This window comes from Gopherus flavomarginatus, chromosome 6 (genome assembly GCF_025201925.1).
Source record: "Gopherus flavomarginatus isolate rGopFla2 chromosome 6, rGopFla2.mat.asm, whole genome shotgun sequence".
NCBI lineage: Eukaryota > Metazoa > Chordata > Testudines > Testudinidae > Gopherus > Gopherus flavomarginatus.
Window position 1 is genome coordinate 32,493,162 of NC_066622.1, and position 12,302 is coordinate 32,505,463.

At 47.2% G+C, this 12,302-nt stretch overlaps 1 protein-coding gene across 3 annotated transcripts; it reads right to left on the reverse strand.

Annotated features, from left to right (window-relative positions):
* Positions 1–384: 384 nt before the first annotated feature.
* LOC127054499 (RNA-binding protein 4-like) lies at positions 385–5,531 on the reverse strand. Of its 3 annotated transcripts, none has more exons than XM_050960722.1 (3): positions 5,267–5,531; positions 1,819–2,834; positions 385–483 (listed from the first exon to the last, which is right to left on the reverse strand). In XM_050960722.1, exon 2 carries the CDS (start codon positions 2,774–2,776, stop codon positions 1,838–1,840), a length of 939 nt encoding a protein of 312 aa, XP_050816679.1. In that variant the 5' UTR covers positions 2,777–2,834; positions 5,267–5,531; the 3' UTR covers positions 385–483; positions 1,819–1,837. The 3 variants fall into 3 exon arrangements, 2 of the variants coding, with proteins under 2 accessions (XP_050816679.1, XP_050816678.1); XR_007775269.1 differs by having other exon boundaries at positions 409–483; positions 1,565–2,834; XM_050960721.1 differs by having other exon boundaries at positions 391–2,834.
* Positions 5,532–12,302: the final 6,771 nt, after the last annotated feature.

Consider the following 12,302-nt stretch of genomic DNA (forward strand, 5'->3'; position numbering starts at 1 on the left):
GTCCCTAGAACTTCAAACCCAGTAAGGGCAGGAACATGAGCTAGCCAGAGGACATCACAAAGGGGGGAGGAGGGATAAGGTGGAGCGCTTTAGATGGGTGGAGGCAGCATCCCCAGCAAGAAGCCAAGATCTTTTTGCACGTACAGTGCTTACCCAAAGATTTCAACGCAATCTCTGCTGTGGGGAAACCAAGGCACAGGGAGGTGAAAGGAGTTGCTGGAATAGAACCCATAAGTCCTGCTAGCCTTGCGCTCTCACCAGAGGGTGCCCTCTGGACTGCCAAATAGCTAACCTGAGAGCACCAGAAGAGGAAGAAGCACAGGCAGGGGACAAAGGGAGTGGTATATTCACTCAAGCTTGTAGTGGAGGCTTCACGCTTCCTTCAGCGGGGTGGTGGTTAAAGGCATTGCACTGTCTTGAATCAGCTCTGCCTGCACCTTTGCAGCCGAGATCCCTTTCCCCCTTACGCCTCCGAGCACCGGGCTGTGTATGGAGAAAAAAAATCAATGGGGGGGGGGAAGAAAGGGTTATAATGTTAGATACCTGACAAGTGAGGTCTAAACAAACGAGTATGAGGGGGAAGGGGGGGGGGGGGGAGTTGGCCTCAACAACAGGAATAGCAGATAAGGGGCTTGCAACAGGTCAGAGTTACAGATGCCCTGGCTGAGTTGGAGCAGAGGAATGCTGCAACCAGAAGGCAGGAGGGAAACCTGGGCAGCTGTGGGGTTGCTAACAAGGCGCTCGCCGTGGGGAGGGCACAGGGAGACGGGAAGGGAAGAGGGTTGCTCCGTTAACCGAGGCAACTGCGGTGGAACAGGCAGCGCGATACAGTCAAGCGAAATCGGGGTGTCAGTTTTGCCGTTCGCTAGGCACAGAGGAGAGAGGCAGAGAAAGAAGAGCCACACAGAGGTTTGGGCACAGTTAAAGCGACGCAGCAGCTGATTTGACAACGAGACGCCGGGAAGTTCTGTACAAGCTGTTTAATCATCAATGTAAAAAACGAAAAGGGAAAAAAAAGCCGTGACATGGACGGACTTTGGATGCACCAAAAAAATCCACTTCCTTTTGTAATACTGAGGTACAGAAAAAGAACAAGGCACCCCTCCCCATACCCTCTGGTCCTAGCTATGGATCTAGAGAGACACATTTCAAAACTCCGCTCCGCATGCACAACACGGGAAGACCGCGCCAAGGAATTAGCCAGCAAAAGAGGGAAAAAAGGAGCACTGCAAGTTACAACAGTTAAAACTGATGAGAGGGGAGGGGAATCAAGAAAGGATCAGCTCTGAATTATGAGCAGAATTGCCGTGGCTTTCAGTGCAGGCTTGCAGGGGGCCAGTTCGTCGTGGTGGGTGACTCATCTTCCAAACTGGAATTATTTTCTTAGTGATTGAACCAAAACAAAAGAGAACATGAGGAAAGGAAACCAGGAGGGAAAGGGGATGAGGGAGGAAGGTATAGAAAAGATGCATCCTAACAAAGCTTGGAAAGTGGGAGCATGAGAAGACTGAAGGAAAACAAAGGTTAATTTCTTAACGGGAGGGAGGGAGGGAGGCAAACTCACTTCTCGCCAGAGCTTCTTGACCTTCAAAGGAAATCTAGGCTAACACATACATAAAAGGTTGTCTAGTTCATATGAGCCTATTTCAGGAGGCATGGTAACCTCCATCCACTGTGGATGGCATCAGAGAGCTACTTTAGGGAGGAGTGGCACTCCCTTACCCCATAAAAAACTGTGCCAGTAAGGAGTTCTAGGGCTAGTTACTCTCCACTCCATGCCTCAGCCTCCCACCGAAGCTAAGATCTCTGGTCACTTACTACTATGAGCACAGTGAGATTAGTACGTCTGGGCATATTGAGTGGCATAGCCATTGCTGTATTTCTCATAGTACTCCCCTGCACTGTAGGTGGCACCCATGCTGTACTGGGAGTAGGTAGCTGCTGCTGCGGCTGCAGCCGCCACTGCTGCATAACCTGTCTGGTTGTACACTTGGCTGTATGTCTGGGCGGCAGCCGCAGCAGCGTAGGGATCAGTATACTGGGCCACCGCAGCAGTCGTCCGCCTGCCCACAGGGCTCCTCTCTCTGTAGGCGGTGGGGGTAGAGGGTGCATGTGGCAAGGCCCTCTCGTATGCTGTCCTGGCAGTCATCGCCCGGTCATAGAGCTCATAAGCAAAGCGGTCGTAATATTCCCGGTCATACCAAGATCGGGTTGCATATGAGGTATAAGGAGATGGTGGTGGAGGGATGCGTCCCCTAGGGAAGTAGTAACTGGGCAGTGCAGGTGGTGGAGGTGGCACAGAAGTCCCCTTGGTTGTCTTGAGCGAGTTGTTGCTCTTGGACAGTGTTACAAAGATCTTCTGGTCCTCCAGAGGCATGTCGTTGAGGTTCAAGATAGCGTCCATGGCTTCCCTCTCCTTGGCCATGTGGACAAAGGCATAGTTCTTGACAATGTCACACTCCACCACCTTGCCAAACTTCTCAAAGAGCTCCTTGATCTGGGCTGTGGTGGCCTTGCTGGAGACATTGCCCACATAGATCTTGGTGGCGTTACGGATCTTGGAGGTGGCGTACTCTACCGTCAGGTTGGCCCCGTAGAACTCCTGCTTGTGCAGCTCGCTGATGGCCTTGTGGGCCTCGTCCTCCTTCTCCATGTGCACAAAGGCGAAGTTCTTCAGGATGTCACACTCGTTCACCTGTCCATACTGCTCGAAGAGCTTCTTCAGTTCATCCACTGTGACAGAAGGGGAGACCCCTCCCACAAAGATCTTCACCATGGCAGGAGGTTGCACTTCCAGCCTGCAATGCTCTCGGGAATCACCCACGCAAACTCAACTGAGAGACAGAGGGGAGAAGAGTTACTTCTGGCTTACGTTCAAGCTATCATAGTGATATCAAGTAGGGCTGTCAATCGCAGTTAACTCATGCAATTAACGCCAAAAAATTAATTGTGATTAATTGCACTTATACCAATAGAATACCAAATTAAATGTATTAAATATTTTTGGATTTTTTTACATTTTCAATATTGATTTCAATTACAACACAGAATACAAAGTGCACAGTGCTCACTTTATAGTATTTTTGGTTACAAATATATGCACTGTAAAAATGATAAAAGGAATAGTATTTTTCAATTCACCTCATACAAGTACTGAAGTGCAATCTCTTTATTGTGAAAGCGTAACTTACAAATGCAAATTCTTTTGGTTACATAACTGCACTCTAAAACAAAACAGAGTAAAACTTTAGAGCCTACAAGTCCACTCAGTCCGACTTCTTATTCTGCCCATCGCCAATAAAAACAAGTTTGTTTACATTGACGGGAGATAATGCTTCCTGCTTATTTACAATGTCACCTGAAAGTGAGAACAGGCGTTCGCATGGCACTTTTGTAGCCGGCATTGCAAGGTATTTACATGCCAGGTATGCCCCTTCCATGCTTCGGCCACCATTCCAGAGGACATGCTTCCATGCTCTTAAAAAAAAATAATGAATTAAATTTGTGACTGTACTCCCTGGGAGGAAAAGTGTATATCTCCTGCTCTGTTTTACCTACATTCTGCATATATTTTATGTTATAGCAGTCTTGGATGATGACCCAGCACATGTTCATTTTAAGAACACTTGCACACTGGATTTGACAAAATGCAAAGAAGGTATGGAAGTGAGAGTTCGAAAAATAGCTACAGCACTCAACCCAAGGTTTACGAATCTGAAGTGTCATCCAAAATCTGAGAGGGATGAGGTGTGGAGCATGCTTTTAGCAGTCTTAAAGAGCACAGGGACAGACTAGTGGTTTGAGCATTGGCTTGCTAAACCCAAGTTTGTGAGTTCAATCCGGGGGAGGGCATTTAGGAATCGGGGGCAAACATCTGTCTGGAGATTTGTCCTGCTTTGAGCAGGGGGTTGGATTAGATGACCTCCTGAGGTCCCTTCCCATTCTGATAGTCTATGAACACTCTGATGCGGAAACTACAGAACCCAAACCACCAAAAATCAACCTTCTGCTGGTGGCATCTGACTCAGATGATGAAATGAACATGCATCAGTCCACACTGCTTCAGACTGTTATCAAGCAGAACCAATCATCAGCATGGAAGCATGTCCTCTGCAATGTTGGTTGAAACATGAAGGGACATATGAATCTTTAGCGCATCAGGCACATAAATATCTTGCAACGCCAGCTACAACAGTGCCATACGAATGCCTGTTCTCACTTTCAGGTAACACTGTAAATAAGAAGCAGGCAGCATTATCTCCTGCAAATTGTAACCAACCTTGTTTGTCTGAGTGATTGGCTGAACAAAAGAAGTGGGACTGATTGGACTTATGGTCTCTAAAGTTTTACACTGTTTTGTTTTAGAATGTAGTTTTTTACATCATTCTATGTTTATAAATTCAGCTTTCATGATAGAGATTACACCACAGTCCTTATATGACGTGAATTGAAAAATATATTTTTTGTTTTTTTACAGTGTAAACATTTGTAAAAATATACAGTGAGCACCGTACACCTTGCATTGTGTTATAATTGAAATGTATTTTAAAATGTAGTAAACATCCAAAATATTTAAAATAAATGGTATTCTATTGTTTAACAGAACGATTAATCGTGCAATTAGTCACAATTAATTTTTTTAATTGCTCAATAGCCCTAATACCAAGCTCTCCAGGGGGTGGACAGAACAAAGCTGGACTAGGAATCCTGCGGCTATTTTCACACTTGGGTATGGAAGTGGATGGCCTATGCGGGTTAGGAACTAGAGTGAAACCCGTAGTGAAACCGTAGCTGCTCAGCTTTGGCAGCACGCAGCCCAGACACACAATCTGCACCTCCTCCACTGGGGAAAGCTCGGCACTGGGACGGGTGCTAGAGAAACGGACAGGGCAGGCAGGGTCTCACGCTGCGCCACCTCCAGCGGGACAGGAACGGGGCTACGGGGAGGAGCCTGGTGCCCTGGGCAGGGAAGGGGGCGTGGCTCGGAACAGGGGACGGTGATCCTGAGGGGCAGGCAGGAAACGCTTCGCCTTGTGACCAAGCCCCTCGGGGTCTCCGTAGGGCCAAGGGCCTCTGCCTCCCCTCACTCCACCGTGCTCCCCAACGTCACCCAATGGTACCGCCCCACCTCAGCGGTATCGCCCCCCGTGTTTCCCGATGATACCGTCCCCGCATGCGCACTGAGCACAAACCAGCCCACCCATCCGGCACGCGCGAGCTGCGGCGGGACCATGAGCCCTCTGGCTCCTTCCCGCCCGGGACTCACCGCGGAGGAGGGCGGACGGGCCAGGAGGAACAAAACAGCACAGCTCCCCGTGGAAGCCAACTGTTCTCCAAAACCACAGAAACAAGATGGCGGCGCTCACTTCCGGCCACCCCCGGAAGTCCACCACCAGGGGTAGAAGCGATTAGGGCGCCGCCATATTTGGGACACGTGATAACCATCGCTCTTGCAGAAAACTAAGGGGTGGAGGAGAGAAAAACGCTGCTCCAGTGACGGCGGGAGCATCGCGCAATCATTTGATGGTGGTCTCCTTCCATTCCTGCTGAAGCCGCATATGATCAGGAAGCAGCAAGAAAGAGTCCATCCCCCTCCAAGACTAGGACAGAGGTTGGGGCCACGTTTTGTGCCAGGCAGATCCCCTGCCCCAAGGAGACCGGGCTCAGCTGCTGGGGCTACCCTCCTTACTCCGCCCAGCTCACTGTCCCAGCCTAGCCACAGTTGCTGAAGAGTTTGGCAAGGCAGGTGGCTTCAGGTGTTAGGAAAAGTTACCAAGGCATAACATGCCCTGTGGCTGGAGGGGTCACAGCACATCTCCTTGCTCATTGGCCAGTAGCAGACTAGGCTCAGGAGGTGCTTGAGGATGCAATTCTTCCAGCGAGAAACAGCACAAACAAGCAAGGATGAGGGGTTTAGCCTCTCTCTACTCCAGGAAGAGGGCAGATCAGACTGCATTGCTAGAAGCAAGGGAGATATCACTGTCTGGTTGCAGATGCTTGCATACAACAGGGATAGTTTCCAATGTAAGAAACACAATAGAGTGGTGAAGCAAGGATGGCTCAGAAGAGCAGGAATGGGGAATGATGCCTTTTACCTTTAGTTTACAACCGCCAATCTGTCTCTAGGAGCAAGGGGGAGAGGCAGAGGGAGAGAAACAAATGTGTCTCAGATTATTCCACCTTTAGCACTCTGCTTTCAAATATGACCCAGGTCAGGAGTGGCTGAATATAGGAATACAGTTACTGCCAGACTGGACCAGATCCAAGCTCCATCTAGTCCAGTATCCTGTCTCTGGCAGTGGTCACTGTCAAATTGTTTTCCATCTGACAGTCAGTGGCCCCACTCCCACTGGACAGACAGCCACAAAACCACACCACTTGTATTAGCAGCCTCAGTTCAAGGGCCAAGGAGAAAAGCGAGGAAAGCTGCCTCCTGACGGTGGGACACGCCCCACCAGCTACTTCCGCTCCATACCGGAAGTCTGGCACTTTTCCGCCTTGACCACTGGTGCCTGAGCCCTACCAGGGTAGCGCTATGTAACCTGGGTGATGTGATCAGAGAACTATTTCTCTCTCTCTCTGTCTCTCAAGAACACACACTTTAGTCCGCCTCCCTGTCCCTACACAATGGAGTTTTAGGGTGGAGGAGGAGCTGTTGGTGATAATGTGGAGCGAAATATGTCATAACATCCTGTTGGCATGGTGCCCACCTGGGATGAAATAAGTCACTGGCCCACAGACCTGCAACACAGACTATGTGTCTTGCAGCATCAACATGGTGTAAAATAAATCACTGGCCCATGGTGCCACAGTATGAAATATGTCACTACACAGCATCAGGGGTGTGTAAATAAGTCACTGATCTGTGGCACCACAGTATGAAATATATCAGCACATGTTGCCCACATGACATGAAATAAGTCATTGGCTCATAGCGCGACAGTGCAAAATATGGGGAAAGCTGGGGAAAACGAGACCGGGAGTTTGAATGTCACCACTTCTCTGTGCACCGTGTGAAATATGTCACCACACAGAGTCAGGGTGGTGTGAAATATGTCACCACTCAACAGCAGCCTGAGCTGAGTCACCGATCCATGGCAACGGGTGTTAAATATATTACAGTTGCTGGGCCTCAGCCCAGTTCCCAGCAGGACAGGTGTCCCTATCACACAAATCCTTCACTGCAAATCATCCACACATCATCACCACTCCCAGAAGCTAATGATATAGCTGTGCACCCAGTTACACCACAGTCCTGCTGAATCAAGGCTAAGGCATCTCTGCCTATTAATTATTAATTATTATTATTAGTAGTAGTATTGTAGCACCAAGGAGGTCCAATCATGGACCAGGACCTGTGCTAGGCACTGTAAAAACTCAGAACTAAGGGCTTGGCTACACTTGCAGGTGTGCAGCGCTGGGAGTTACAGCTATCTTCATACAGCTGTGTAGGGAAAGCGCTGGAGTGTGGCCACACTGACAGCTACCAGCACTGCAGTGTGGCCACATTTGCAGCATTTGCAGCGCTGTTGGGAGTGGTGCATTATGGGCAGCTATCCCAGCGTTCAAGTGGCTGCAACGTGCTTTTCAAAAGAGAGGAGTGGGGTAGAGTGTGACAGGAAGCGTGGGGGAGAGAGAGAGAGAGAGCGAGAGTGGATTTTTGGAGCAGACACTGTGACAGCTCCCTGCCTTGCAAATTCCGGCCATTTCTCCCACCCCTCTCTCAATCACTCTTAAATGCAAAAAGGCTTCAGACCAGATAAGTAGCTTCTCCGATGGACTCCCTCCCCCTGTTTCTCTCCTCAAGCAAACACTAGCAGTTGTAGACATTCCCTGCCTGCCTCTGCTTGGGCAAACAAGTGCTGTGTTTCTTTTTTAGATAAGCACTCCACACCTGGCTGAGCAAACAAGAAGGGGATTTTTAAAATTCCCCGGGGCATTTAAAGGGCGGGTCACCTGAGGCCAGGGCAGTAGAGTTCGAACTGATGAGCAGAGTGGCTGAGCAGGCATTCTGGGATACCTCCGAATACTCTGGAGGCCAATAACAGCGCTTTTGGTGGCCACACTTGACGAGCAGTGCTGCATCACCAATGCTGCAATCGTTATACCCCAAGCAGACCAGGTGTACAGCCAGCGCTGCAGCCAGGGAGTTGCAGCGCTGGATGTGCCTTGCAGGTGTGGATGGTTACTAAGTTGCAGTGCTGTAAACCCACCACCAGCGCTGCAACTCTCCAGTGTAGCCAAGCCCTAAGAGACAGTTCCTGCTCCAGAGAGCTGACAACCTCAGTGTAAAACAAGAATATAAGAACAGCCATACTGGGTCAGCTCAATGGTCCATTTGGCCAGTATCCTGTCTGCTGACAGTGGCCAATGCCAGATACTTCAGAGCGAATGAACAGAATAGGGCAATTACAGAGTGATCCATGCCCTGTAATCCACTCCCACCTTCTGGCAGTTGGAGGCTTAGGACGCCCAGAGCACGGGGTTGCATCCTTGATCATTGTAGCTAATAGCCATTGATGGACCTATTCTCTATGAATTTATCTAGTTCAAGAGACTACAAGATGGAGACAGACAGGAGTGTACAACAGGTGGATACAGATGGACAGACGGGAGTACAAGGAAACAATGAGACAATATCGGTCAGCATGATAGGCTGTAGTCTCAGCACACCAGCAGCCTAGCCATTGCCAAGTTTTCTGTAGGACTCACAGCAGAATAGAGTTTTAAGGAAGGTTTTAAAACAGGATAATGGAATGGAATGCTAAACTATATTGTACTGTTCTGCCAGTACACTGGCAGGGGGCACTGCCTGATTTAAAGCGAATCTTAGGCATACCTGCAAGACCATTAAAGGATCTCATGATGAACACATCCGGTGTGTATAAACAAGCTCTGTGACCAGTCCATATCTGGTACAGAAAAACATGACACGGTGTCAGAAGTAAACTGAGAACCGAAACGGAAGGAAAACAACAACAAAGGTTGCAAACAGAAGGGACAAAGCAACGAAGGTTGTAGGATCTCATCAGCATGCCACTCTTCAATGCCCCCAGATAACTTCAACTTTGACAAACATTAAGAATGGATAGACTGGAAACAATATTTTGCAAGATTTTGCATTTCTACCAAGCTGCACAAAGAAACTAGAGATGTACAGGTATCATCTATATTTTATGCTATACAAAAGCAAGCAGAGCATATCTTTAAATCCTTTTAAAATTTGGTTTAAGAAAGAGCATGTTTCCATCAGAGAATTCAGAACCAGGGGAAAATGTTGAATCATTTATAAGAGCTCTGCAATACAGTAACTGAAAACTGTGATTTTGGGAACGCAAAACATGAAAATATTAGAGGCAGGCTCACTATTGGGTTAACAGGCAAAAACCTTTAGAGCAGCTCCAATTAAAAATAGATCTAACCCTACACCAGCTATTCAAATTGCAAAACAGTCTGAACTGGTGAAACAGCAAAACCTAGAGCAACTTGACATACCTGAAAAACCTGAAACTAGCTTAGAAAGTGTAAACAGACACTTGGACATTTAAAGTTAGTATCATAAAACTCCTGAGGCGAGGAGAGAAAACTCCCAAGCTAGGGCTGTTGCCATGGTATAATTCCCCACTCTGAACCTTAGCGTTCAAAAGATGGGGTACCAGCATGAATTCCTTTAAGTTCAATTACCAGCTTAATACTTGTAGCGCTGCCACCAACCAGGAATTTCAGTGCCTGGTACACTCTGGTCCCCCCAAAACCTTGCCCGGGGACCGCCAAGACCCAGTCCCTCTGGATCTTAACACAAGGAAAGTAAGCCCTTTCCCTCACCGTTGCCTCTCCCAGGCTTCCCCTCCCTGGGTTACCCTGGAAGATCACTGTGATTCAAACTCCTTGAATCTTAAAACAGAGAGGAAAATCCACCTTTCCCCCTCCTTCTCTCTCCCCCTCCCAGACTCTCCCTGAGAGAGAAAGTAATCCTAACACAGAGAGAGAAAATTAACCTCTCTCTCCTCCTTTCTCCCCACCAATTCCCTGGTGGATCCAGACCCAGTCCCCTGGGGTCTCACCAGAATAAAAAAACAATCAGGTTCTTAAACAAGAAAGGCTTTTAATTAAAGAAAGAAAAAACAGTAAAAATTATCTTTGTAAATTTAAGATGGAATATGTTACAGGGTCTTTCAGCTATAGACACTGGGAATACCCTCCCAGCCTAAGTATACAAGTACAAATTAAAATCCTTTCAGCAAAATACAAATTTGAACTCCTTCCAGCCAAATACACATTTGCAAATAAAGAAAACAAACATAAACCTAACTCGCCTTAACTACCTAGTACTTACTATTCTGGACATATAAGAGACTGTATCAGAGAGATTGGAGAGAAACCTGGTTGCACGTCTGGTCGCTCTCAGAACCCAGAGAGAACAACAACCAAAAACTAACAGCACACACAAAAACTTCCCTCCCTCAAGATTTGAAAGTATCCTGTCCCTGATTGGTCCTCTGGTCAGGTGACAGCCAGGCTCACTGAACTTGTTAATCCTTTACAGGCAAAAGAGACATGAAGTACTTCTGTTCTATTAACTCTTACTTATCTGTTAATGACAGCTGTGTACACACTACAGCTTATACCGGTATAAATTATGTTGCTCAGGGGTGTGAATAAGCCACCCTCCCCAAGGGACATATGTTACACCAACCTAAGCACTGGTGTGGACAGTGCTATGTCAGTGAGACAGCTTCTCCCACCGACATAGCTATCACCACTCGTGGGGGCTGAAGTAATTAAGTCGGTAGAAGAGCTCTCTCCCATTGACTAAAGCTCTACAGCAGCGCAGCTGCACCATAGTCTAAGAGGGACAAATTCCACTCTAAGGTGCATAAGGTGTGGAAAAAGTCAGATCCAAAGAGTTTATACATATCCAGCCAGAGGCACATGGTGTAATACAGGGGTTCTCAAACTGGGGGTCTGGACCCCTCAGCGGGTCACGAGGTTATACCTGAGGGGTCATGAACTGTCAGCCTCCACCCCAAGCTCCGCTTTGCCTCCAGCATTTATAATGGTGTTAAATATATAAAAAAGTGTTTTTCATTTATTGGGGGGCTGGGGTCTCACATGCATAGGCTTGCTATGTGAAAGGGGTCACCAGTACAAAAGTTTGAGAACCACTGCTGTAATACATGTATGAAATATGGACATTTTACAGCTGTTAGCTGCACCAAAGCAGTCAGGGAGTTGATTCATATTACAGACAACCATGAGCAATTGTTTCTGGGATCCATCACTTGTGATGAAACAGAACCTATCTGGAGAGTGAAAATGACTATTCATGGAAAGTCTATTGACTTTAAAATTGCCTCAGGAGCTGGACTCTGACACAGCTCTGACTAGCCCTGGAGGTATTTTGGACTGCATTGGGCCAGTTCACCACAGAAACAACTTACAAAGGCAAAAACTATGCATTCACAGTGCATGTGGATCAAAGACCAACAACCTTTTTTAGCTGCGGTGTGGCAGCCATAGAGGGCCTAGTGAGAAAGGTGGAAGAACTTGATGGAGGACTTGATGATATTGGACATTTGAAAGGAGATCCAGTACAAATCAACTTAAGAACAATCCTCAACCATACAGTGTACAAGCATCCCTACCAGAGAGACCATGGAAGAGACAAGCTGCAGATTTATGCAAATTTATAATTAATTATTTCCTGGCCATGGTGGACTATTTTTCCAGGTACATAGAAATAATATAGTTGAAAGACATAACATGTCACAGGCCTGGTCCACACTACACTGTTAAACCGATTTTAACAGCATTAAATCGATTTAACGCTGCACCCGTCCACACTACACTGCTCTTTATATCGATTTAAAGGGTTCTTTAAATCGATTTCTGTACTACTACAAAACGAGAGGAGTAACGCTAAAATCGATATTACTATATCGATTTAGGGTTAGTGTGGACACAAATCGACGTTATTGGCCTCATTATTTTACAGTAGCTACCCACAGTGCACCGGTCCAGAAATCGACGCTAGCCTCGGAGCACGGACGCACACCACCGAATTAATGTGCCTAGTGTGGACGCGCACAATCGACTTTATAATATCTGTTTTATAAAATCGGTTTAAGCTAATTCGAATTTATCCTGTAGTGTAGACGTACCCTCAGTGTTATCGAGAAACTGAAGTACACTTTTGCTCATTTCACTGTTCCAGAGCAACTAGGGATGAAGAATGAATCACAATTCACTGCAGCAGAATTTAAATAATTCCAATCGAAATATGATTTTGATCATATTACGAG